General features: G+C 38.8%; 1 protein-coding gene across 4 annotated transcripts in view; it reads left to right on the top strand.

The window, feature by feature from the left end:
* Positions 1–25,139, top strand: part of SLC4A4 (solute carrier family 4 member 4) — a 304,579-nt gene that overhangs the window by 110,752 nt on the left and 168,688 nt on the right. Inside the window, exons 6-7 of one of the 4 annotated variants that reach the window (XM_040481605.1) lie at positions 3,497–3,649; positions 15,677–15,772. In XM_040481605.1, coding sequence (XP_040337539.1) covers positions 3,497–3,649; positions 15,677–15,772 — 249 coding nt within the window. Of the gene's footprint in view, positions 1–3,496; positions 3,677–15,676; positions 15,773–25,139 lie in introns of all 4 variants that reach the window. The other 3 variants (XM_040481596.1, XM_040481622.1, XM_040481613.1) reach the window with 3 other exon arrangements.

Genomic DNA, 25,139 nt, shown 5'->3' with positions numbered 1-25,139 from the left:
CATTCACAGCAGTTTTTGTACATCTCCGTTTACGCCTATGAAATTTATTTTACTAATGGGATCATACTGTAACACTTTAATCTGCCCTTTTTAACTTAAAAACTTAACACGAATTTCTTTCCATGTGATTAAATATATATGTGAACATGATTTTGATGTCTGCAAAATATTTAATAATCTATTATTGGGCATTTAAGTTGCCTTCACATTTTTATTGTAATGAATAAGCGAACATTTTGTTATAGTTGCGTGAAATTGTTTACTTTTTAGTACAGATTTCTAATGGTGAAATATTCAGAGAGTTTGAATGTATGGAAGGGTTTTGTTTACGTATTTGCTGAGTGGCCTTCAAGAAAGGTTGTACTAGTTATTACCATCACCCTCAGGATGTGGAATATTCCCTGTGGCACCCACTTTTCACATTCATATATACATTTGGCCACTTTGGTAGATTAGTAAAATCTCATAATTGGTTATATTTATAAATTACCTTTGTTAGTCTTGAAGTTTAATGTTTCTTGGACCTTGTATTTCATTTGAAAATGTTTATCAGGGTGCCTGGTGGCTCAGTCAGTTAAGCATCTGACTCTTAGACTTCAGCTCAGGTCATGATCTTGCCGTTGGTGGGTTTGAGCCCCACGTCGGGATCTGCGCTGACAGTGCGGAGCCTGCTTGGGATTTTCTCTCTCTCTCTCTCTCTTTCTCTGCCCCATTCTGCTCATTCTCTCTTTCTCTCTGTCTGCTCATTCTCTTGTCTCTCTCTCAAAATAAATAAAACTAAAAAAAATGTTTATCACTTTTGGCCATTTTTTTTGTTGTTGTTGCACGAACACCACCATTCTCTTGGTTTGCAGAAGCCCGTGCATATATCAGGTTTTTGTTTGTTTGTTTGTTTGTTTGTTTGTTGACTGTTGTCTTGGGTCTAGGGCTTTTTTATTTTTATTATTTTTTAATTTTTTTAACATTTTTATTTATTTTTGAGACAGAGAGAGACACAGCACGAATGGGGGAGGGTCAGAGAGAGAGGGAGACACAGAATCTGAAACAGGCTCCAGGCTCTGAGCTGTCAGCACAGAGCCCGACGTGGGGCTCACACTCACAGACCGCGAGATCATGACCTGAGCCGAAGTCAGACATGTAACCGACTGAGCCACCCAGGCGCTCCTAGGGCTTATTTTTTAAAATGGAGAAAGCCACTGTGTGATATGGGGAACGATGTAAAGTGTGAGTCCAGAGAACCTGGTTTCACTTGGGCAGCTGCACCTCTAGTTGGGCTTCTCCTGAGAGCGAGTCACCTCTTTTGCCCCCTCTTTTCCCAAATCTGTGTGACAGGAGGCTGAACTTGGTGTTTCCTGAGCTCTCTTTCAGCTCTGCCATCATCTGTGGTTGGCACGTTCCCTCCCAATTGGTAGTGGTTGTGGGATTTTGAACACTGAAGGCTTAATTTCAGTGTAGCTGTTAAATGTTACTGCCCCCACTTTCCTCGAAAGGTTTTGTAGTTTGTACTTAAAAAGATCCCTGTAATGTGGGCTGTTTTATGGAAACGTAATGAAGGACATAAGCCACACAGATGTCTTAACCTGTTCTAACTGGTGATTTCCAGGCATTAGTAACAGAGGGCTGGCTGTGCATATGTATGCATAGGTTTGAGATTACAAGGGAAGGCAGGCACAGAGGGAGGCCCTGCCAGGAAGGGTAGATAAGAAACACTTTAATCCACAACCCTGGAATTAGAGTAGGAGCTTGATAACATGTGCCACAAATACGCTGGGGCCGTTTGCTTATTTTTATGGTTCTTCTGTCAAATGGACCTTCTGCAGTGAACAAGACTTAAAGGGATAGTAGAGGAGTAGCACCTAATTACTTTACTATGGAACAGAAGGTTAACTGTATAATTATAGGATCAGTTCTGAGAGTTTCACTGAGAAGGGTTTGTACAGTTAAAACCACTCAGAGCTAAAGGCCACTCTCAAACCAAAACATTCCTATGGGAGAAACTCTTCCTGCCTTGCCCAAGCTCCCCACCAAGTGGCCCAGTGTTATGTGACATTTATGGCATTTGTATAAGACATGTAATGGAAAATTCAGGAGTCAGCCTCTGCTTGGCTTCTAAGTTGATTATATACTGTAAGTTGTCAGTTTCTAGCTATAGGTTGTGAGGTCGTTCTGTGAGTGCTTGCTATTAAGATGGTCCTCTGAGTGGTGCAGTTATGCCCAGGCAGAGCCCCTGGAACATCTGTGACTTCAAAGAGATAGCGGTGCTTAGGAGGCGTTACCCTTCCAGTTCCCATCAATTTTTGGTCAGTCTTTTGCAAGAGAAGAGTTTTTCTTCTCTTCTTCACTTTTCTATACTGAGAACTTTGCCCAAGCGGAAAATGTTGAAGTGTGCTAGATGCACTCATATACCTGAAAAGGTAAAAGGTAGGCATGGGATCCATAGTTCTTTCTGGTTCTAGAGAGGGGACAAAAGCAGTACGTGCATACAGTGAGTGAGATAATGTCCTACCACTGCATATCTTGTGATGTTTTGTCCCGTGCGCTGTTCTGGACAGAGGAAATGTTGGCCTGTGGTGACCAGGCTGCATTTCTGCCATGCTGCTAACGTGCTGACTTGTGAGAAAGAGGATTTCTTCCTTTAGAGTAAATCTTGTCCATTAGCAGAGCTCCCCATGGAGCAGTTTCTATGAAACACAGTTATCTTTTCCAATTAAAGCCATTCTAAAAACAAGAACTTATAAGAAATTATAACTTTTTTGTAGTAAGGTGAAAATTTCCTAGAAAATTCTGGGCAGGTTAAATTTTAAAATGATTAGTGGAATATATTGGAAATCCTTTTGTTGGATCCAAAAGAAGAATAAGCCTCCCTTCTTAGAAAAGACGAAGGCAGTTTTGTAGTTTAGTCTTTCTTTCATGGGATTAATTAGTGTTCGCATAACCTGATATGGGGAAGAGTATTGTCTTCCTTTACTTCGTCCTATTTTAAGGAAAATATATCATTACAGAAGGATTTGGGAAAACAGATCTAAAATTCAATAATGTCACTACATTAAATTTTGCATATTCGCAAGTTTTTTTTAAATATCACTTGTATTTCTGGCATACTTGCTATGATAGAGAACATGAATTTTCTAATCTTACTCTTTTTTACCTAATTGAAAAAATGTAAATTACTGACTTAGTGTGTTACTCCTAGAAGATTGTGATTAATGTGAATTCACTATTAACTGGGATTGAAAAAAGACAAGATGATTCTTTCTCTCCAAACATATAATTCATAGTGGAATATTTATAACTCTCTCATTAATGCTAGAATCTGTGTGTCCTGTATCTTTACCCTTCATATAAAGTGGGAGGTTGGAAATTTGGGAAATAGTATATTGATATAAAATTTGAGGATGACATCCATAAAGTTGGAGTAAAAAGTAACTTTGTGATCTTGTGACTGAGTTTTGCTTTTTGTTTTTGTTTTGCCTTTTTTTTTTCTTTTTTGTATCAGAGATGATTGTTGACCATCAGATTGAGACAGGCCTATTGAAACCTGACCTTAAGGATAAGGTGACCTATACTTTGCTCCGGAAGCACCGGCATCAAACCAAGAAATCCAACCTTCGATCCCTGGCTGACATTGGGAAGACAGTCTCCAGTGCAAGTAGGATGTTTACCAACCCTGATAATGGTAATGCAGGGCCAAGCATTTGCCTCACTCTTTTACCTCACTCCATCTCTGACCTTTACTTCATCTCGTGTCCTCTGTTGTTTTTACTCTTCACCATATTTCTTCTTTCCTCAAGTTCATATGCCACTGCCATTTCCTAATGACACTTTTATCCAGTTGGGCAGGTTTGCAGTCCTGTTGGAAAGATTTCAGCAGTTACTAAGGCTGCAAATGCCAAGATGCCTTGCTTGCTTCATATATATCTATTCTGATTGACTGAGTTGGTTTGGTAATAACGCTATGATGAAACAACTGAATATTTCAGATGAGTCATCAAACTTGTAGATTTTTGAGTATATCAAGGAATATGCTTTAGACTTGGGGGTTTGTCAGAATTAGGATGATAGACTAAGATATGATAAATGCTCTGAATTCTAATATCATACAGTGTTTGCTTGGTATGTGAGATGGCGTCCAGTCTATAAATGATCATTTATCCAAAGCTTAATATTTATTACTTAATGAAGTCTAGGACTACAAAAAAGTCTGTCTGTTCTTTAGTTATATGATCATGATGGTTAGATATGAGAATAATTATTCAAGGTAGGATTTTCACCCCATTATATACTAATAGGAAAGGCACTGTGTCTTGTTTATACTCTTGCATTTGGCAGACTTTTCTGTAAAATATCTTTTGTATTATTGTTTTTGTTTCAAATACATTTCATGGTTGGGTATAATCTGAGGAGGGAGAAGCTAATTTCAATGAAGTCTGAGAATGAAAGCATGGTGAAAGTGTTGCTAAGCATTGGGCTGGTAAAACCAGCTCTGGGTCATCCCACCCCTGGTCTTTTTTGGTACCAAGAGAAATGGGTAGATAAGGGAGCTTCTAATTCATTGCCCTCATCTGTATGTACAGAATAGTGTAAGATATTTTGCCCTGGAAAAGGTGGACTAAATGAATTGTATAAACTGAATTCTAACTTAGCTACTCCATTTCTGGAAACTGAGTTTTCTGACTTAGTGTTAAAATTAAGCGTTGGCTGGAAGAGAGCTCACTATTAGCAAACTTTCTCTGGTGTATTTTTGAGCCATTCCATTATTGTAGTTTCTTAATGAGTGTCTAGTCGTTAAATAGAACCAAATGAAAAGGTCGGTTTTATTGAGTGACTTACGCATTGATATAACTGTTACCATAAATTTTTTTAAAAGCAAAACAAATTATAAATAAATAATTCAAAATAAAACGCTTTATAAAAAAACATTGACAAGAAGAAGAATCTAATCTAAAATATTCCCACTACAGTTTGATGGTTCTATCATTATCTGGAATATTGGTGCTGACTGGAAATATTTTCTTTTTTATGTATGTCTTTGTTTTCTTTTTTTTTTCTTTTTAATTGTATTTTGAAGAGTTTAATGGCTGGAAATGTTATAGGATGACCAGTTGGTTACAACTGATGTCACAAATACTTTGTTTTAAAAACAACCCCTGTATTCTTTTTTTTTTTTTTTTTAGTTTATTTTTTATTTTGAGAGAGAGAGAGAGAGAATGCGAGCGAGAGAGAGCAAGCAGGTGGGAGAGGGGCAGAGAGAGGGAGACAGAATCCCAAGCAGGCTCCACACTGTCAGCACAGAGCCTGATGTGGGGCTCAAACTCACAAACCGTGAGATCATGATATAAGCCGAAGTCAGGAGTCAGACGCTTAACTGACTGAGCCACCCAGGAGCCCCCAACGCCTATTTTTAAAATTATGGCAACTAAAGTAAAAGTCTGTCTTTAATCTTATTTCTTATTCTTTTCTTCATATGAAATGAAATTCCATGATTTGGAAATCAATTTTTTTTTATCCCGAAGCTGGTACTTACTGTAGAGAAGCAAGAAAGTGCATTGTTTTCAAGTATCACTGTATTTGCAAAGAGAAGCGGAATGCATATGGCAGAGGGAGCGTGGCTTCCACCAGTCTGGGTTGAGCTTCATTTTCATGAAGTGCAATTAGAGTAGAAATTAAGAACAGATGGATCTTGGAGGCCAGTATTTTGTGCTTCAGGAGAAAATATTTGGATGTGGAATACAGCTAATGAGTTGATATCATCCATCATTCAGTTCTTTTATCCTATCAGTAGATCTTTATACTTCAGAGCTAAGTTGAAATTGCCTTTGTCATTCACCTTTCACTTGTGAAATGTTACATATGCCGGGCAGAAAGCAAATAGGGAGAGCAGTCAGCTCTTCCTTCCCAGCTCTTCAGCTGATCAGTTTACACCCTGAAGCATGGAATAAGATTAGGCCTTTTTAAACATGTTTTTATTGGCCTTTGTGTTACCTAACTCCTTTTAAATATCCAGAGGCAAGATTTGACTTAGAGAGATTCTACAGTAATGACTTTCATGTACCTCTAAAATACGTTATTATAAATGGTCAGATGGCAAATTTTTGGGGTTTTTTTCAAGTTTATTTATTTTCGGAGGGAGGGAGGAACGGGGAGAGAGAGATAGAGAGAGAAAGAGAAAGAACACAAGCAGGGGAGGAGCAGAGAGAGAGAGACAGACAGAGACAGAGAATCCGAGGCAGGCCCTGTGCTCGTCAGCTCAGAGCCTGAGGCGGGGCTCAAACTCAGTCACTGTGGGATCATGACCTGAGCTGAAATCAATAGTTGGACCCTTAACTGACTGAGCCACCCAGGTACCCGATAAATTTTTGGTTTTCTAGAGGCACTTATATTCTTCTTGCAAGTTTACACAGTTACCTTTCTATGTTCGGGTTTAATTACTTAACATCTTTAACTATGAAATATCTCAGAATACATTTCTAAAACAAAGAATTATAAAGTTGTTGCTACTATTTTAATAAATGAGAATCTTGTGTCTAGTGTTGGACCTAGTTCTAACACCGAAAAACCTAGATAAACTTCAGTCACTTTACTCTACTGTTATAGGCTAGAAAATAGACATTGCTTTCTTTAGTTATGATGGCAATAGAGTAGTTAATAGCTGCAATGTATACTTTAGAATTGGGATTTTTTTTTTTTTAAATTTTCCAGTGGTGATGGAGCTGCTTCTTCTATTCACAAGAGGCAGTCAGGAGTTTTGCAAGCCAGTTGTTAAGCACAGATAGTATTAAATATCAAATTATGTATGTATACAATTAAATAATGATATTAAAAACAAAGGTAATAAATACTCATTCAGATTCACTATTTCCTATTTATTTTATTGCATGCTACTAGAGTTTATACACTTCAGGTTATTACCATCTATTGTGTATATATAAACACACATAAAATGGTATGCTGTCATTTCTTCCCAACTCTGTTCATAGGCTTCATTTTGGTCACTTGCAATAAGTCATTGTGGTAGTATTTACGCCAAAGAATTCAGAAAATTCAAATCAGGGCTTGATTTATGTTTTGTCACTTGTCTATAGACTTTAAAAAGTGATGGAGAAAATGCTAATAATGCCGATTAAATGTGTCTAGTGTCTATAGCCATTGCCTAGTAAGCTTGAGCTCTTAACAAATGACCATAGACTGGGTGGCTTGAACAACAAGCATTTATTGCTCACAGTTCTGGAGGTTGGGAAGTCCAAGATCAAGGTGCCATAGATTGGGTTTTCGGTGAAGGCCCTCTTCATTGCTTGTAGATGGTTGTCTTTTCATTGTATCTTCACATGGCAGAGAGAGATCCATCATCTTTCTCCTGTCTCTTTTCATAAGGGCACTAATCCCATTCAGGAATGCTCTGCCCTCATAACCTAATTTTCTCCCAAGGGCCCCACCTCCTACTATCACATTGGGTAGGAGGGTTAGGATTTCAACATATGAATATTGTGAGGATACAAATATTCAGTTCATAACAGCTTTTAAAATGTGAGGGGCATAAGGAATCAAGTATATGTTCTGCTGGCATTCAAAAACTATTATCCAGTTTAGCACTTTGTCTTCATTGTTTCACTTTTATCCTACCTGTTAACATATATGATAATGGATATTCAACAAGGATGTTGCAACTATGTTTGGTCAGAATCAACTGACTATATGCAATTCACAAGAGTATCCTATATTTCATTATTACTTGTATGTGTGCTGCCTGTCCTTTATATCAGTAAAATTTATTACACACAAACACACACGCACGCACGCACGCACTTTCCCCTGGAGAGTTGGTTTTTGCAAACATTTAGCATCATACTCACTTAACAGCCTACCACTGTCTCTCTATAGCTAAAGATTAGCTTGCTGTTTAGGGTCCCAATGTAGCTGGGTTCAAGGTGGTTTAATGTTTTTTAAAAGAAATGAAAAACATTTGTATTTGTAATAAATCAGGAAAGAATCAGGCTAGCTTCCAAGATGTTAATTGCGAAATTACCACTTGTCTGAGACATCTGTGAATTCTGATGGACACATCTGCCAGGTACTAAATTTTAGGCAAGTGCTATAATTTCCCAATATATTAATTGAAGTATTTTTATGGAGTTAGCATTAGGTTTTCATTTCTTCTGGTGTTAGATTTTCTTTTGCCCCCTGTTGCTTACTGTCATTTTACCTTGAACCATATGAAATTGCCATTTTGTGGGTAAAGTTGACTGTCAGCACTTTCATATAGTTCTACTTAATAATTTGGTTTGGGATACTTAGATAATCTGTATTATTATAGTATATACTATGAAAGAACATTTAAGCCTAGGAACATTCCTTGGCAGTATTTAAAAATCTAATAAGATGTATTTTGTTTGCTTTTTATTAGAAAGTGAAAGTAAAGTTTGTACTTAATTGGTATGTATGCAAATTCTTTAGTAAGATGTTTATGACAAGGTTACCTGATAACTGTTGTAAGGAATCATGGTTTGTTAGGATGGTCTGATTTTTAAAAAATATTAATTTTAAAATATTTTTTATTTAAATATATTTTAAATATTCCATTTAAATGGATCCTTCTGATATGTATTGTCTAAGGTTATAAAAGATGAATGAGACCTGATTTAAGGACAAAAACTAACTGGGAACCTTAATTTGAATAGTCAGCTTTCACTAACTACCTTTGTGGAAATTGGGGCAATGCCATCATCAGTTTGTCCCTGTTTTTTCCCCCTTGGCTTCTTCATTTTTTTTTTTTTTGTTTGTTTTTTTACCCCTCGACTGTCATAGAAATCTGTTCTTTACCCTCCACTCTCTGGGAGTACACATGCCCTTTACTAAAGTGACTTTGGTTATCCAGTTATACCTAAACTATGAATTTCATTTTTTCCTAATTCAATTTCATGACCCCATTTTTCTTTAGTTTTTTTTTTTTCAGTAAAAAGTTAGAAAGGTAATTTAGTAGTTTCCATGTTTGTAAAACAGTATAGATAATGAAAATTAAATGAGATAATATATGTAAAATGTTCAAAATGGTGACTGGCACATGGTAATCAAAAAGATCACTCTACCAAAAGCACAATTAAGGAAGAAAAATCTCATACTGAGTAAGAGTGGTTTCTGGAATGATATTTGCTCTGTGGCTTATTATTTGGGAAGAGACTCATGGATATAGTGCTGATTTATTTTCTCTGCCCTTTGGTATTGGTAGCTAATACCAAATGGAGTATGAGAGAGGAGGAAGCCCTTTCTCATCATATAGTTCCTTAGGAAGAGTCTTTCTCCCTCATTCATTTTACTCTTTGCCAACAGAGAAACCCTAAACCGCACTGAGAATCTAAGACTTAATAAAGCTGCTCCAGCAGGTAGGTAATGAGTTGGAAAAGGTGGCTGCTCCAGAGCCAGCTCTAGGGACCCAGGGCTTGCTCCTGATTGAGCCTCTGGGTTTTATCATCAGTTTGCAACCCACCTTTTTTTTTTCCTGTCAGACATGAAAACTGTGATCTACTCGCTCCCACTACTTGTTACCATCACTTCTTTTCTCCCTGGATTCCTCTTTTCATTGTTCCTTTCCAGGCTAGATGCTGCTTCCTCACTAGCTCTCACACTGCTTCTTCTGACCTAAGTACATATCACCATTAGCTATTTTCAAAAGTGTTTGCTAGGGCTGTTACCTACCGTAACATAGATCTTGGTTAGCAACACAGAACAAACCATGGAAAGAAGTCAGGTTTTTTTGTTGATGGTAATTCTAGGTCCCATTGAAATGTAAGCGGGATTAGCTAGACTCTCCTTGCTTTGGATCTGATTTGAGATTAGGCATTTTCAAGCTATTTGGTTTGGATGTCAGATCAAGCTGCCTAGATACTGGCACGATGTAGATCTGGCTGGGACCACCGCCAGGTTGGCAGCTTTCTCAGTCCCTTTAGAAAGTCTTAGCTTTTTTGTCTGAGTTTTGGATTCCAGTTTATCCCAATTGTTTCTGGCTGGGTTGTTCCACTGGGCAGCTCCCCTCTCCCTGTACCCTTGAATTCAGACCTGGTCCCTGACTCAGTGGGTAAGGGCCAGCATTTTCCTAACTTCCCACAGAGATGCTGTTCCTCTGAAGCAGGCCATCTTGTTTTCCCAGTTCTGAGATGGGTCAATCAACAATTTGTTTCTCAGGCTCACATTGCTTTAAAATGAGTGTCATCTTCCCAGGTGCCTTTCTGCATACAATCAGCTCTCTCCAAAATCCAACAGCACACATCCATCTGTTTTGTTCAGGACTCTAATTCTGCGTTCATTTGCACAGCACAGATGAATGTCCTGGCCAGAACCCAGTGAACGATCAAGCTCTTCTCAGACTTCGATTAAATGAACGAATCCATGGAAAGTTTCTAGAAAAGTGCCTTAATATTCCTTAATAACAGTAACTTAATAACACTGATTCCTAATTCATCTATCAGACACCATTCTTATTTCCTTTCTCTTCCCTAGGCAGGTGTCTGATCTTCCAGATTTGTAATGCTCAGATCTTTAAATAAACAACACATTTTCTCCCAACTCTTCTCCTCCCAGTATTTGGTAGTCTGTTCTGCTCTTTATGGCAATGAGGGTCAGACTTAAGAGATAGAACACAAATGAGTTTTTTTAGTTTTAGATTTGAAGGCCCACTTTATAATCTTCTTCTTGGAGACGTGGTACCATCTTTTCTAAAGGCTTCATTCTAGTCCTGGACTCACACATAGTGGCAGCGTGATTTTGAGCAATTCACATAATATCCCTGAGCCTCATTTTTTTTTTTATATCTGTAAATAAAGGTAGTAATGTTTTATTCTATTTATACAACCAGGAGTAGATGAGATATTTTTGGGAGACATATTTTAAGAAGCATAATGTGAGATATTACTGTAAGGAACAGCTATTCAGAAATATTTAAAGGGGCAAATTTAATGCCTTTCACATTTAAAATCAAGGACAGAGACTCAATTCACCACCATTATTTTGTATTCTGTTATTTTTTTTGTGCGTCTCAATTTTGTTTTTCGACCACTACATAAATGAAAAATTCTTGGAGTTTTATTTTTAAAACAGTGCTAATTTCATTATCAACTTTAGAGATGCCAAATAATACGTAATGAAGTGTCACTTGTGGGCTTTATATTTTCAGTTAGGAAATAAAGATTGATCAATATGTCTAAGCAATGGTAATAATATATGTATGAATAATAAATAATATATGTATAGCAGGATGTTACCATGAGATAAACAAATTTTATATTTTATTAATTGCCAGTCTATGTTACACAGCCTGGGTCTCTGATGGAGTAGAGAAATGGAATGATTCTCTTTGTCATATCCTACCCCATATGGAAGAGAGATGTACTTAAAGGGCCCTTAACCTGTTTGCTGCTGCCACCCCTGGGTAATTATCTTCCCAGAGATCCTTGATAGGGACACCTTTGTGAAGTCTTGTTTTCCCCAGCCCCATCTTGCTATAAGAGCAGTTAGGAGAGTAGGTGGGACTACTACTCTCTGAGACTACGTTCTGGGACTACGATCTGGGACTACGTTCTGGTCTCTACAAAAGACAAAGAGAAAAGGAGAGGAAAGGACAGGAAAATGTGAAAAAGGAGGGAAGGCAAAGAGGAGATGTGAGCACAATGGACTCTTTATCTTATCTTCCCAAAAGGAAAAAAGGGGGAATACAATGAATGTCTTCCAAGAATGATTAAGCATGCCTCGGGGCGCCTGGGTGGCGCAGTCGGTTAAGCGTCCGACTTCAGCCAGGTCACGATCTTGCGGTCCGTGAGTTCGAGCCCCGCGTCAGGCTCTGGGCTGATGGCTCAGAGTCTGGAGCCTGTTTCCAATTCTGTGTCTCCCTCTCTCTCTGCCCCTCCCCCGTTCATGCTCTGTCTCTCTCTGTCCCAAAAATAAATAAACGTTGAAAAAAAAAATTAAAAAAAAAAAAAAGCATGCCTCATCTACTCAAGGCTAGTTTCAGTACAAATAACAAAGGGCAAAAAGGAGATCTTTTCACGTTTATCAACCTGATTTCTTAAAAATCACCTTTTGCATTTAAAGTTGAATTAAATTAGGCCACAGTTTCTGTCTTTGGTGTTTTCCAACACCCCTGAGGATGCTGAGCAAAGGAAACATTCCATCAATGACATTAGTAGCAGTAGCAACAACAATAAATCTCCTATTACTTGAGCATTTATTATACACGGGGCATTGTTCTCCATGATGTTTCTAATGTATATATCATTATCTCCATTTGCATATGAAAAGCCTGAGCTCAGAAATAAAATAATTTTCCCAAGTATAAAAAGATGGACAACCTAGTGTGCTTAATAACAATATGCTAATTAAATTACAAAGGGTAACGAGCTTCCTCAACAACAGTTTATTTCCTACACCAGGTCTTTTACTTTGTGTAATCATGTGATGTTGAAGGGATCTGGAAGTCAATTTATATCTAGGCAGGGGTACACTCCAAACATGGCAGTTGGATGTCTTTTTTGGCTTTCCAAAAGGAGATTTCTAGGCAACATGTTTCATGTGTTTATAGGTGAAATGTAGCCAATACTCCTGGGTTAAACTTTCTGGGTAAATAGTTGTGGAATGCATAGTACATGCTCAATGACAATTTTTTAAAAAAGTTTTATTCAGGGGCTCCTGGGTGCCTCAGTTGGTTGAGCATCCAACTCTTGGTTTCAGCTCGGGTCATGGTCTCACGGTTCATGGGTTCAAGCCCAGAGTTGGGCTCTGTGCTGACAGTGTGGAGCCTGCTTGCAATTCTCTCTCTCTCTCTCTCTCTCTGTCTCTCTCTCTTTCTCTCAAAATAAATAAATACTAAAAAGAAAATTTTTATTCAAATCCCAGTTAACATAAGGTGTACTATTAGTTTCAGGATGCCTACTTGAACAAACAACACTGCGATCCTAAAAGAGTCCTAAAACTTTAACATGAGTGAAATTTATTTCCTTCTTAATAGGATTGTTCAAAATACATTTTGCTGGAGAGGTTGTTTTGGGTTTATTTGCATGATTCAAGTAGGCACACCCTCCCTTGAACAGATTAGGATTGATGGTTTTGGACAAGCTGATCTCAAGGGTAACATGAATCATTAAAAAATCTCCTCACAACACCTTTTTCTGCAGTCTAGATACAAGAAACCACCACTTTGAAATCTTTGGAGCTGTAGATCTTTACATCTCTCTCATCAAGTCACAATAATATAAACTAATTTCTATCTTGTTTATGCCTGGAGCCAGGCAAAAATGATTTAGAAGAGAATGTATATGATAATCGCAAAGCTAAGTTGTTTATTTTGCAGCTTAAGTGTAGAAGAGGTACAATGAAAGCATTATCTAGGAAAGGTGTACATAATATGTCATTATCGTGGTATAATTGTAGAAAGTCCGGCTCCAGCTTTGGGAACAACTTTTCAAAATCGTATCTTTGTGAAGAGAGAAAAAAAGCAACATGAAAAGGTTACAGAGTTTGTATCTCTTCCTGCACAGAAGTACATAGAGGGTCCAACAAATCAAAATGTTGGAATATGCCAACATAAGTAATGGGTGCTGTGAACCTCCCACTTTTCATGCGAGTAAGCAGCCAGATGGCTCCAATCAGCTTTGCTAAAACACAGGTGCCAAGCCTCTACGGGCAGTTTCATTTTTCATGCCTGTCTTTGGAGCCAGGTTCTTGGCTAGTGTGTGCCAGGCTCCGTTCCGCTGTCCCCTTGATGGTGCTGCTCAGCATCAGTAGAGGCTGTATATGCAGAAAGGAGTTTCCAGCTTTAGCTCCCCACAAATAACACACTAACATCTTGGGAGGGGTGGGGGGGGGAGAGAAGCTGTTGGGGAAAGTCATGTTATCAGCACCCGAGTTTCAGAGCAGCTGCTGACCTCTTGTACTCACGTTAGGGGCAGGCCATGGTATCAGTGATAAAATTTGGGTAGCTTCACACTGCTCAGAAGCTAAAGAATGTGAACGCTTTTTCGAGTTTACTTTACATTCCTGACCTCTGTCAATTCTCACTGACCTGGAATTTCAGTCGATCTTTGCTAAGGCCTAGATAGATGGCTGTAGTGGTCCCATATCTCGCACTTCTTTCAGCTAAATTGGCTGGAATATGGGCCCTTTAAGCAGATCACTTGATTGTCAAAGGAAATAGGTGGTGAAACCTGGTCAGTCTGATAATATATGCTTCTAATTGCCTCCTTCTTGACAAAAGCAATTTTGGAATAATCTCAACTGATTCATTTTCCTTTCTTCATTTTTCTTAGTGCAATAAAAACTTGCAAAGAAGTTCAGTTATGGGAAACAATTACAAATTCAGATTGCAAAGAGGAGACATCAGATTTGCCTCAAACAGGTGCTGGCACAGATGGCCTGCTCACAAGTCCTGGCTTTATTTACAGCTTTTAAACACAGACAGATAAATTGACAAAAATGTTTCTAGATTTTATAATGTACTGGATGCCCAAATTTGGCCATAAACTTGCATTAATTTGTAAATGATTCCATTCAAAACTTGACCTCCCAAGTCACCAGTAGCCTTAAAAAGACCATTTGTCTGCCCTGTAATTTGCACACTTGTGTGAATAGATTATCTGATCTTTGTTTTTGATTGGATATGTTTTATTGCCTTGATTATTTAATGACTCTGATATTAAAAGTCTCTCAAGTCAAATTGTATGTAGTCTGATGGTTAGGTATTTCCTGCCTCATTGTTCCTTGAAGGACAGTTATGCTCCCTATTTCTTACTAGCCTTGGAGTGAGGTATTTGATAAGAATAGCAAAATAGATGACATGAAGCCCAAATGAAATTATCTTCAGGCAGAAGTTTGTGGTGCTTTCCAGCTGATGAAAAATATCTAGAGAAGCCATACTATGCATTTAGCTTGCATCGTTAATCTGTCTTTGATTTGGTCTAAGATTTGGCATGAGTGCACCGAGTATTAAAATTATAGTAAAATAAGTATTAAAGGGGCCAGAAACTGAGGGGCAACATGCATTTCTGAATTGGTTTATATTAAGGTGTTGATTCATCGACCTCCCAGTCTCGTGTTTCTGAAGGACTGAAAAGCAGAGGCAAAGGAAATTGAAAACCAGTTCTGTGTTCATCAAGGAAAATATCTCAAAAGTGAAAATATGGAATGTTGCTTTCTGCATTTCTGTACAAGATCCATAGAAGGGTCTGTAGGGTAGATCATAAGAAAGCTCCTTACTAATATAACTCCCCGCCCTCCACCCCCCGCCGTGCTTTACAAAACTACATGTAACTTCCCTCTGTGTGTGCTTATGTGGTGCAAAATTATTACCTGTCTTGATCTTACATCTTCAGATTACTGTTCATGATGTAAATCTTTCTTCTGGACACAATCCCTGTTTTGTGTATTTGGACTGCAGGGCGGATCGTTCGCTGGTACTTGGGGAACGATAATGATGGAATGTATTTTTTTAGGCTTTTTCATTGTGTGTGGGGATTTGCTCCATCGAAGGGTCATGGGAGGGGGTGTGTGTGTCAATGTAACATGTCATTGTTCTTCTTTAACCCGCTTGTGTGATTTGCTTTAGTATTTTTTCTTCTTAATTAATGCTTCCATCCTCATCCTTGCTGTGGCTGCTCATGTGTCCTCCTCCTCCTGTCTTCTGCTTCTGACACTAAAGCCCGCAGCCCGCTTGAGAACTCAGTGCCCTGCCTAGCAACCCGCACCCTGGACGATGACCCCCGAGTGCGGCGCACTCCCAGCGTGGGATGGCTAAGTAAGTCAATGCCTGGGGAAAGGGCAAGGATGGTGGTGATGGTGGGGAGCGGGAGGGCAAGAAGGTTGGGCTCATGATTGCTGAGTGGAGGGTATCCTCAAGACTGTCTGAAGGGAGAAGCCTCACAGATTTCCTACGATCACTGATTTATGCCTTCTACTACCGGAGCTTATACTAGTAATGTATTTTGTGGGTGATCTGCCATCCTGCGTTCAAGCTGAGTACCTTGTAAGGTAGTGGAAGGAGTTGCAGACTCAGGGGTTAGGTCTGGCACTGGTAGCACTTCCTCAGTGGGGTCATAATGCTGACCTTCTTCCTGCAGAGGATTGTGAGGAAGATCACATGAGATGAGGTATCTTACTGAAAGCATTCAAGCGATGGGTGAGAGGGAGAACTTGCTAGGTTAATGGTCCAAGATAAAAAAATACAAATACTCCTTTTATGTGTAAGAAAGGCAGTAAGTGCCATGGAAATAAGATAAAATCTTCATTCTTTAAAATAAAGAGCTTGTGAAAGAGACAGGATTTATTATACCTAAAACCAAATGAGAGAAGAACATGCACAGAAAACTACATGAACTTTTTCCAAATTTGATTACATGTGATACAAATTTCTTTCAGTTTTCAGGAAGCCCATCCTTGGTGACAGCATTAGGCTTTTTAACTGTTTATTACCACCTTTATTATCATAAGCTTATTGATTTATGCTTTTTTACTAATTTAGCATGAGAAAATTTCACTTTTCTGGGAAGATGTCTTTCTCATATGGCTTAATAGGGGAGGTTTTAGTTTACTCTAAAATAGTGTTTGTTGCACTTCATTCTTCCAGGGCTTTTCTTGAAGTAAATCTGGTGTTTTGGGAAACTATATTCATAATTTCTGTGTCCCATAGAGATACAAATGCAGGCAGGCACCGTGCTAGGCAAGGGTATTTAGAGATGAGTAAGAGAGTCCCTGTCCTCAGGGGACTGCCTTTCTAACGAATGAGGCAGGACACAAAGGATAAAACTGTACAAAATGCTAAGTGAAATGACTAAAAATCACATACACACACTTAAGGTTATGGGACCATCTGCTTGGCCTGGGAGTTGTGATGGTGCAAGAGGCTTTGGGAAGAGATGATTTTAGGGCTAAATCTTATAGGAAAAGTAGGAGTTTGGTGATGGCAACATAGGGCAAAGGGACCTTTACTGAACTCCTAACTTTGTAATGATTTCTGCTACATAGTGGGTCTAAGAAGCTTGAATAATTTTTTTCTTGAATAATAATACAAGTTGCAAACATTAATTTATCACTTTTCAGTAACATACCCTGAGCTAAGTACTTTATGTGATGCCATGTAATTTTCTGAACAATCCTGTTATGTGCCTATTGTTATTGTCCACATTTTACAGATGAAGACATGTGGCTTAGGGAGGTTAAGTAACTTGCCCAAATCACACCAATCATAAGTGTCTAGGGGAGGTTTTGAATTTCCTCGTATGGTAGTTTTGTGAGTAACACCTTATTGAAGCTAAAGTATAAGAAATTCACTTGGCTATATTGCCAAAAAGATACACTGACCCCACCATGATGCTCTAACACTCATGTGATTTTCTCTGCAAGTATCATGCATTCCTTCTAATAAATTATTATTATTTTTAGTGATGCCTCTTGGGGAAAAAATAAATTCAGGTATAGAGTGTAGTCATTGGGGTTTGGAGTCAGGCAGGATTGAGTTTGAAGACTTGCTGGCTTCCTGACTTTGGGCAAGTTACTTTTCTACTGTAAATTTGGGTTTCTTAACTGTAAAGTTGAGTTAATTTTACCAACATAGGATTATTGTGAGAATTAAATTAGAAATATGCAAAGTGTTTATCATATTTCACCACACTCAATAAATCCAGCATTACTGTTATTAACAAAGTACTTATAGGAATTGCTTAAGATATTGTAGCTATTTTTATCCTGTGAAAGTTTTATTTATTCCATGTCTGGCATCTAGACATTGAAATACTTTTCATGGATACAGCATCAAGGAAATTGACCAAAATGCTCAGTTTGCCAATGATATGGAAATATGTCAAGTATTTGGAAATCAACATCAGACCACATCCTGGGCCAATCCTTCTAAGAAAACACATTTTAGTAATGAGAGAGGATTATTCTTCTTTAAGTTTTATTTATTTTGAAAGGGGTGGGGGGGGAGAGAGAGAGAGAGAGAGAGAGAGAGAGAGAGAGAGAACATGAGCAGGAGAGGGGCAGAGAGAGAGAGAGAGAGAGAGATTGAGAATCCTAAGTAGGCTCCACAGTGTCAGCATGAAGCCCAACGCAGAGCTTGAACTTATGAACGATGAGATCATGACCTAAGCCAAAGTCAAGAGTTGGCTGCTTAACTCACTGAGCCATCCAGGCGCCCCAAGAGAGGATTCTTATTTTTGTCTATTTATATGATATATTCTCTTCTTAAATGAACAACTGAAATGTGTAATCTTAATCACCCTCCCCAGGGCTCCCTATTACCTACCACATCAATTCAGTAAATTTAATATACATATATTGATGGTCCACAACTTATGATGGTTCAGCTTACCAGTTTTCTATTTTATGATGGTGTGAAAGCAATACAAATTCACTAGAAACTATACTTTGAATTTTGAATTTAGATTTTTTTTTCTGGGCTGGTGATGTGGCACGATACTCTTTCATGATGCGGGGCAGTGGCAATGAGCCACAGCCCCTTTTAGCCACGTAATCATGAGATAAACAACCAACACACTTACAACCATTCTGTACCTATACAGCCATCCTGTTTTTTCAACATTTATTTTTTTTTTATTTTTGGGACAGAGAGAGACAGAGCATGAACAGGGCAGGGGCAGAGAGAGAGGGAGACACAGAATTTGAAACAGGCTCCAGTCTCTGAGCCATCAGCCCAGAGCCCGACGCGGGGCTCGAACTCACGGACCGCAAGATCGTGACCTGGCTGAAGTCGGACGCTTAACCGACTGCGCCACCCAGGCGCCCCAGCCATCCTGTTTTTTACCTGTAGTGCATTGTGCAATTAATTGTATGATATTCAACATTTTATTGAGAATAGGCTTTGTTTTATTTTTTTTTTATTTTTATTAAAAAAAATTTTTTAACGTTTATTTTTGAGACAGAGAGAGACAGAGCATGAACGGGGAGGGTCAGAGAGAGAGGGAGACACAGAATCTGAAACAGGCCCCAGGCTCTGAGCTGTCAGCACAGAGCCTGATGCGGGGCTCGAACTCACAGACTGTGAGATCATGACCCAAGCTGAAGTCGGACGCTCAACCAACTGAGCCACCCAGGTGCCCCGGGAATAGGCTTTGTTTTAGATGACTTTGTCAAACTGTAGGCTAGTGTAAGTATTCTAAGTGCATTTAAGGTAGGCTAAGTGTGATGTTCAATAGTTTAGGTGTATTAAATGCATTCGACTTACCATAGTTTCAACTTATGATGGGTTTATCGGGATGTAACCCCATTGTAAGTTGAGGAAGGTCTGGAATAAGTAACAAAGATGTGCAAAGTGACATTAAGTCCTGCTGTTTCTACCTACCCATCCAACTTTGTTTTCATCTCTTCTCAGTATGAACCTCTAGTCTAATCAACTTGTCCTTTTTCTTCTGGCTTACATCATGGTGAATTCTACTTCCATTCCTTAGTTGATTCCTCTGCCCTTCCAAGAATGCCTTTTCAAGCATGCCTATCCAAAACTACTTAGTAGGGCCCAATGAAGTTCATCGTCTTTATAAAATAGTCCTCATAAACATAGAAGATCTTGTCATGTCTTAAAATTCCAAAGCTCCTATTATCTGTGTCTCATAATTGAAATTTACAGTATATTAGGTTGTCCTCTGATGTTTGTTTGTTTGTATTTTTCATTTCCACTACGTAAAAAAACTCCTTTAGGGCATGGGGTATAAAGTCATGCTTTTGTGTCTCCTCCAGTGCAGTGTAGGTACTTGAAATATGGGTTTGTCCAGTAAACATTGTTCAATCCTTGATACTCCATCATTTCACTTAAAGCAATCAACAGCCCAGTTTTCACTAGGGCCCATATTGACCATCATAAACTATTAACGAGAAATAAATACTGTTTGTTTACCTGCAAAAACTACCCAAATTTCTACTCATCCAGGTCTGATGAATTTGGTTATGAGTTTATTCTAATAGTTAATATGGAATTATTTTTCAGAAACACTATGAAAAATACCAGCTAAAGAACAGGTTTCTGAACTAGGTTCCATTAATTTAATCTTTCAGTTCTCTTAGCAAGATGTTTTCAGGCTCAGCATAACCTGAAGTAACTGGCTTTGAGAAGCTACATTTAAAGTTGCTTTTGGGGAGTAAGCTCTCATCATTTTTACATTGTGTGCTTCTTATCTTAGTTGTCACCTGAGGCAGATATGAGTTCACAGCTCTTATCCGTTTCGGATGCTGCCAAGGTATTGAATTAGAAGTTGGAACAGAACCAAAAATGATTTCCTCTTACAGATCTCACTGGCAGGTCTGAAACCAGCCAGCAGCCCAGCAGCCTGGGCTACTGAGAACAAAAGAGAAGCTTTCACCTCTACTTTTCAGGACAAGTTAATACCCACCTAAATGCTTTGCCCTTGCTAGAGCGTAGAAGTGGGCTCTATCTTTGAAGGTCCAGCGTAGCTCTTCACTGTGCATGCTTATCTCTGAATTTAGTTTGACATCTAATAACTGGCATCTTCTGAGCCCTCAGAAAACACTTGTGTCCTTTTGCAGTTATTGGCAGTCAAGATCAGCTGCTTCATACTCTTACGTCTGAACTTTAAAGAAGAAAATGAGGTTTAGGGTTTTCTCCTGCCATCTTTGGCCCACCCCAGCATCTGTCTTCACTTTGCTGTGTGTTGTGTCTGTCTGTCTAGTTAATGAGTTTAACAGGCAAGGACCTCCTGGTCATGTTCAGTGTTTTGCTTTGTAGCTTCTTATCTTATGCTTTGTAGTATTTGATATAATTACTATCCTTAAGCATTAATATTAGATCATACTGTTTTTTGTTTTTTGATGAAACCACAGTGGTATGACTGTAGATCCTATAGCCAGGTTACACAGTGAACATTAGAATTTAAAGAATTGAATTGTGAGTGGGACTTATTTTGCTTTTTTAAAAATTTAAATTCAAGTTAGTTAACATACTGTGTAGTAATGGCTTCAGGAGGAGAACCCAGGGATTCAGCTTTTACATGTAACACCCAGTGTTATCTTGGAAGGTGCCCTCCTTAATGCCCATCACCCATTTAGCCCATCCCCCCACCCATCTCCCCTCCAGCAACCCTCAGTTTGTTCTCTGTATTTAAAGTGTCTCTTATGGTTTGCCTCCCTCTCTGTTTTTATCTTATTTTTTCTTCCCTTCTCCTATGTTCATCTGTTGAGTTTCTCAGATTCCACATATGAGTGAAGTTAGAGAAAGATATCATACGATATTTTGCTTTTTTAAAAGAAACTTTAAAAATTTCTTCTTGGGAATTTCTGAAATTAAGCAATTCAGAGTCTTTCATCTATTAGAAAGTTTACTGACTAAATAACAATTAAAATTTTCATGGGCTCTAGAGTTTTCTTAAAAAGTTTCAGAACGTGGGTGCCTGGGGAGCTCAGTTGGTTGAGTGTCCGACTCTTGATCTCAGCTCAGGTAGATCTCGGGGTTGTGAGTTCAAGCTCACGTTGGGCTCCACGCTGGGTGTGGAGCCTACTTAAAAACAAACAAAAAAAAACAACAACAACAACAAAAAAAACTTTTGGAACTTCTTTAGGAAGGTGGTGAACTCAGAGAGTTCACTTTAACAAATTCAAGTCAACAGCTATTCACTGAGCTCTTACTTTTCTAGTTCCATAGTCTAATTGGAGAGAAGGAGATGAAGAAAATTCCTAGGTAACAGTGATTCAAGAGAGGCAACAATAAGTGCCATCAGAAGACTACAAGAACTGATCTGTTTATCTATATGTGTAACATAGTAGCATGCGTTATGCTGTCTGGAAATGCTTATTGGAAGACTGGATAGTGGGGCATAAAAAGAGAATTGGGAGATTTTTTTTTTTAAGGAGAGATAGACTTTGCACTTTTTTTTTTTGAAAATTGAGATATCATTGATATACAGCATTACGTTAGTTTCAGATGCACAGCATAATGATTCAATATATGTATATGTTGTAGAATTATCACCACAGTAAGTCTAATTAACATCCTTCAGTACACATAAAGTCTTTTTTCTTGTGACGAGAATTTTTCAGATCTTCTCTCTTAGCTTCATATAACTTCAGATATGTAATACAGTGTTACTAACTATAGTCACAGTGCTGTACATGATATCCCCACGACTTACTTATTTTATAACTGGAAGTTTGAAACCTTTGACCTCTTTCACCCACCCCCACCCCATGCCCAGCAACCACCAGTGTGTGTTCTGCGAGGTCACTTCACTGAACCTTAAAAGCTGGGTTGTACTTCCACACATGGAGGTTGTAGGAAAAGCAGGACGAGACACTGAAAGGTGGTGCTAGGCTGAAAGAAAAGTAGAAAGGCAAGGTTGTTGAGAAAGCATAAAGAAGAGTTTGTGTGAGATCGAGGAAGTGGACACATTTAATTAGCAGAGGGGACAAGAGAACAGAACTGTGAACAGTTTTTTAGCATGGAGGTAGATTGGTCAGAACTGTATGTTAGGGAAATTAATGTGCCAGGGGTTATTTGAATGGAATAGAAAGGGAAGCAGTTGAGGTAGGGAGATAGTCAGGAAGGGATCACAGTAGACCAGATGGGGAGAGTGAGGATCTGGGCTCTGATGGAAATGAGAAGGAGGGGATCATACAAGAAATGTTAGAGATGGCATCTGTAGGACTTGGCAACCTATCGAATGTTAGGGGAGCAAGAGGAAGGAATCCAGGATGCCTCAGGTTTTGAGCTTGCAACTAGGGAGCTAATAGGAAAGCATTCATGGAAGAAGGTGATGGGATTTATAGGAGCACATCAGTGCACATTTCTGTCTCTTGTCATGCATGCTATAGCCATCTTTGAACATGTATTTCACTAGGAGGTTTTGAAGCTTTTTTAAAAAGTCAATTTATTTATTTTGAGAGAGAGAGAGAGGGAGAGAGAGAGAGAGAGAGAGAGAGAGAGAGAGAGATGATCCCAAGCAGGCTCCACACCATAAGTGCAGAGCCCGACACGGAGCTCGGTCTCATGAATCATGAGACCATGACCTGAGCCAAAATCAAGAGTCAGACACTTAACTGACTGAGCCACCCAGGCGCCCCTCACTCGGAGATTTTTAGATGATTTATCATGGGTGAAGACTCTTTCATATTTCTGCTTTGTTATCACATTCTCCCCTTATTTTTTTTCAATCCATCTAAATCTACCTTGGGAGTACAGAATAACTACTATATCACGGCTTTCTTTAGGCAACTAGTAAATTTAGAGCATTTTTATCTTGATTCCATGTATTTCACCTTCCATCCCTCTGTTCCTTCTTCAGGAGGCTGAAGATGTGGGCCTGTTCTTGACTGAAAATCTTATTTGGGTCATTTGTTGTATCATTCCCACATACATTTTTGGCCTTTTTTTTTTTTTAATTTAACTTTATTTATTTTTGAGAGAGAGTGAGCAAGCAGGGAATGGGCAGAGAGAAGGAGGGAGAGAGAGAATCCCAAGCAAACTCTGCATCACCAGCACAGAGCCCATTGTGGGGCTCCAACTCAGGAACCGTGAGATCATGACCTGAGCTGAAGTCAGATGCTTGACTGACTGAGCCACCTAGGTGCCCCACATTTTGGGCCTTTTAAGAGGCAAAAGGAAACTCGAGTATAGCTTTCAAAATTCCCTCACTATAACTTTTCAAAAGACTGTAAGAAATAAAATCTTTCAGCAACCTGACATCAACCTTCAGACTTTTTGGTTAATATAAGACATTCAGAAAACTTACGAGGTATCTAAGAATGAATTACAACATTCTTCAAACAGAGACAGTTCTAACCACTTTTTTTTAAATGGGAGTTATTTACTATGTATCCAAGCTTCTGAAAGAGGTCTCCTTAGTTATTTCATTGATACCTAATATTGTATTTATAATGAGCTGAAGTATATACTGACTCTAGAAGCTTATAAATAGAATCAAAGTGGAGAAAGAATAAAAACTTAGAAATTTTGTTATATTTCAGAGTACTAGGGACTTGGAGGAGATTTCAAGAGGCACAGATTTGGAAAAATTTTGACAAGGTGTTGGAATTATAAAATGCATTTTTTTTCCCCACCAAAGAGAGTTTGGGATTTGTGAGCATTCAAACTTGTGCCTGGCAATATGTGATATGTGGAATATGTTCATGATCAAACTCTGTCCCTTTTCCTGACCTTCCTGTTCCTTACCATCTTTCTTCCTTCTTTCAGACTCGAAACCTCAGAGCCATCTTTGATTATGCACTCTCTCCTCCCCTCTATCCGTAGTGAACTGCTACACATGTTAGATGTTGCGTGCCTATGTCTCCTTTCTGATCTTCCTGTCATTGTTTTTGTTCAGGTCCTTATTTCCTCTTGCTTAGTCTAATCCACCAGCCTGTCACCTGGGGTCACTGCTTATATTTGGACACATGCAAACACATCCTGTGCTTTACCTTCCAGTTAATCTTACCATACCTGGCTGATAAGTCAGCTCTCCTGTGGAAATGGTCAGTGAAGCCTCAGTACATCTCAGACGATATCCAAATCCCTGGGCCTGGCACTCAAGGCCCACTGCCTAGTGACCTAGATTTGAGTAAGTGGCATTTCACTGTGTTTTTCTGTCCTCACTTTCTCTGCTCCTACACTTTGGTGCTACTTATATTACTTGAATTTGCCGAGTGCTTCCTTCCATTATTGTCTTTGGCTTTAACATTCTCTCCGCTTGGAACACTCTCCTTCCTCTTGAGACTTTCTGTCAAAACTCAGCCCATCCTTCAATGCCCACATTCTCCTTGGAACCTTCCCAATTTGAGGTACTCTCTAGTGATGTTGAGGTCTGAAAGTATCTTTTGTGAGATTTCTCACATGACGTGTATCTCATTCTGTTTTGTATTAATAGTGTTAGTAGTGGATACTTGTCTTATTACCTCTACTAGCTATGCATTTTTTTAAGGGCAAGACCCATGTCTAATTCATTTAGTTATCTTCTGTCACAGGGATGGACAGACTAAGGCCCATGGACCAGATCTGACTGGCTGCCTAGTTTGGTAAACAGAATTTTATTGGAACATGGACAAGCTCATTAGTTTATACATCAGCTGTGGCTGCTTTCATGCTACAGTGGTAGTGTGTGGTTGTAATAGACATATTACAAAATACCTACATATTTATAATCTTCCATTTT

Source organism: Herpailurus yagouaroundi, unplaced genomic scaffold (genome assembly GCF_014898765.1).
Source record: "Herpailurus yagouaroundi ecotype Mexico unplaced genomic scaffold, PumYag 28, whole genome shotgun sequence".
Taxonomy (NCBI): Eukaryota; Metazoa; Chordata; class Mammalia; order Carnivora; family Felidae; genus Herpailurus; species Herpailurus yagouaroundi.
The sequence above is the reverse complement of the archived record's forward strand: the minus strand, read 5'-3'. Positions and strand labels throughout refer to the sequence as shown.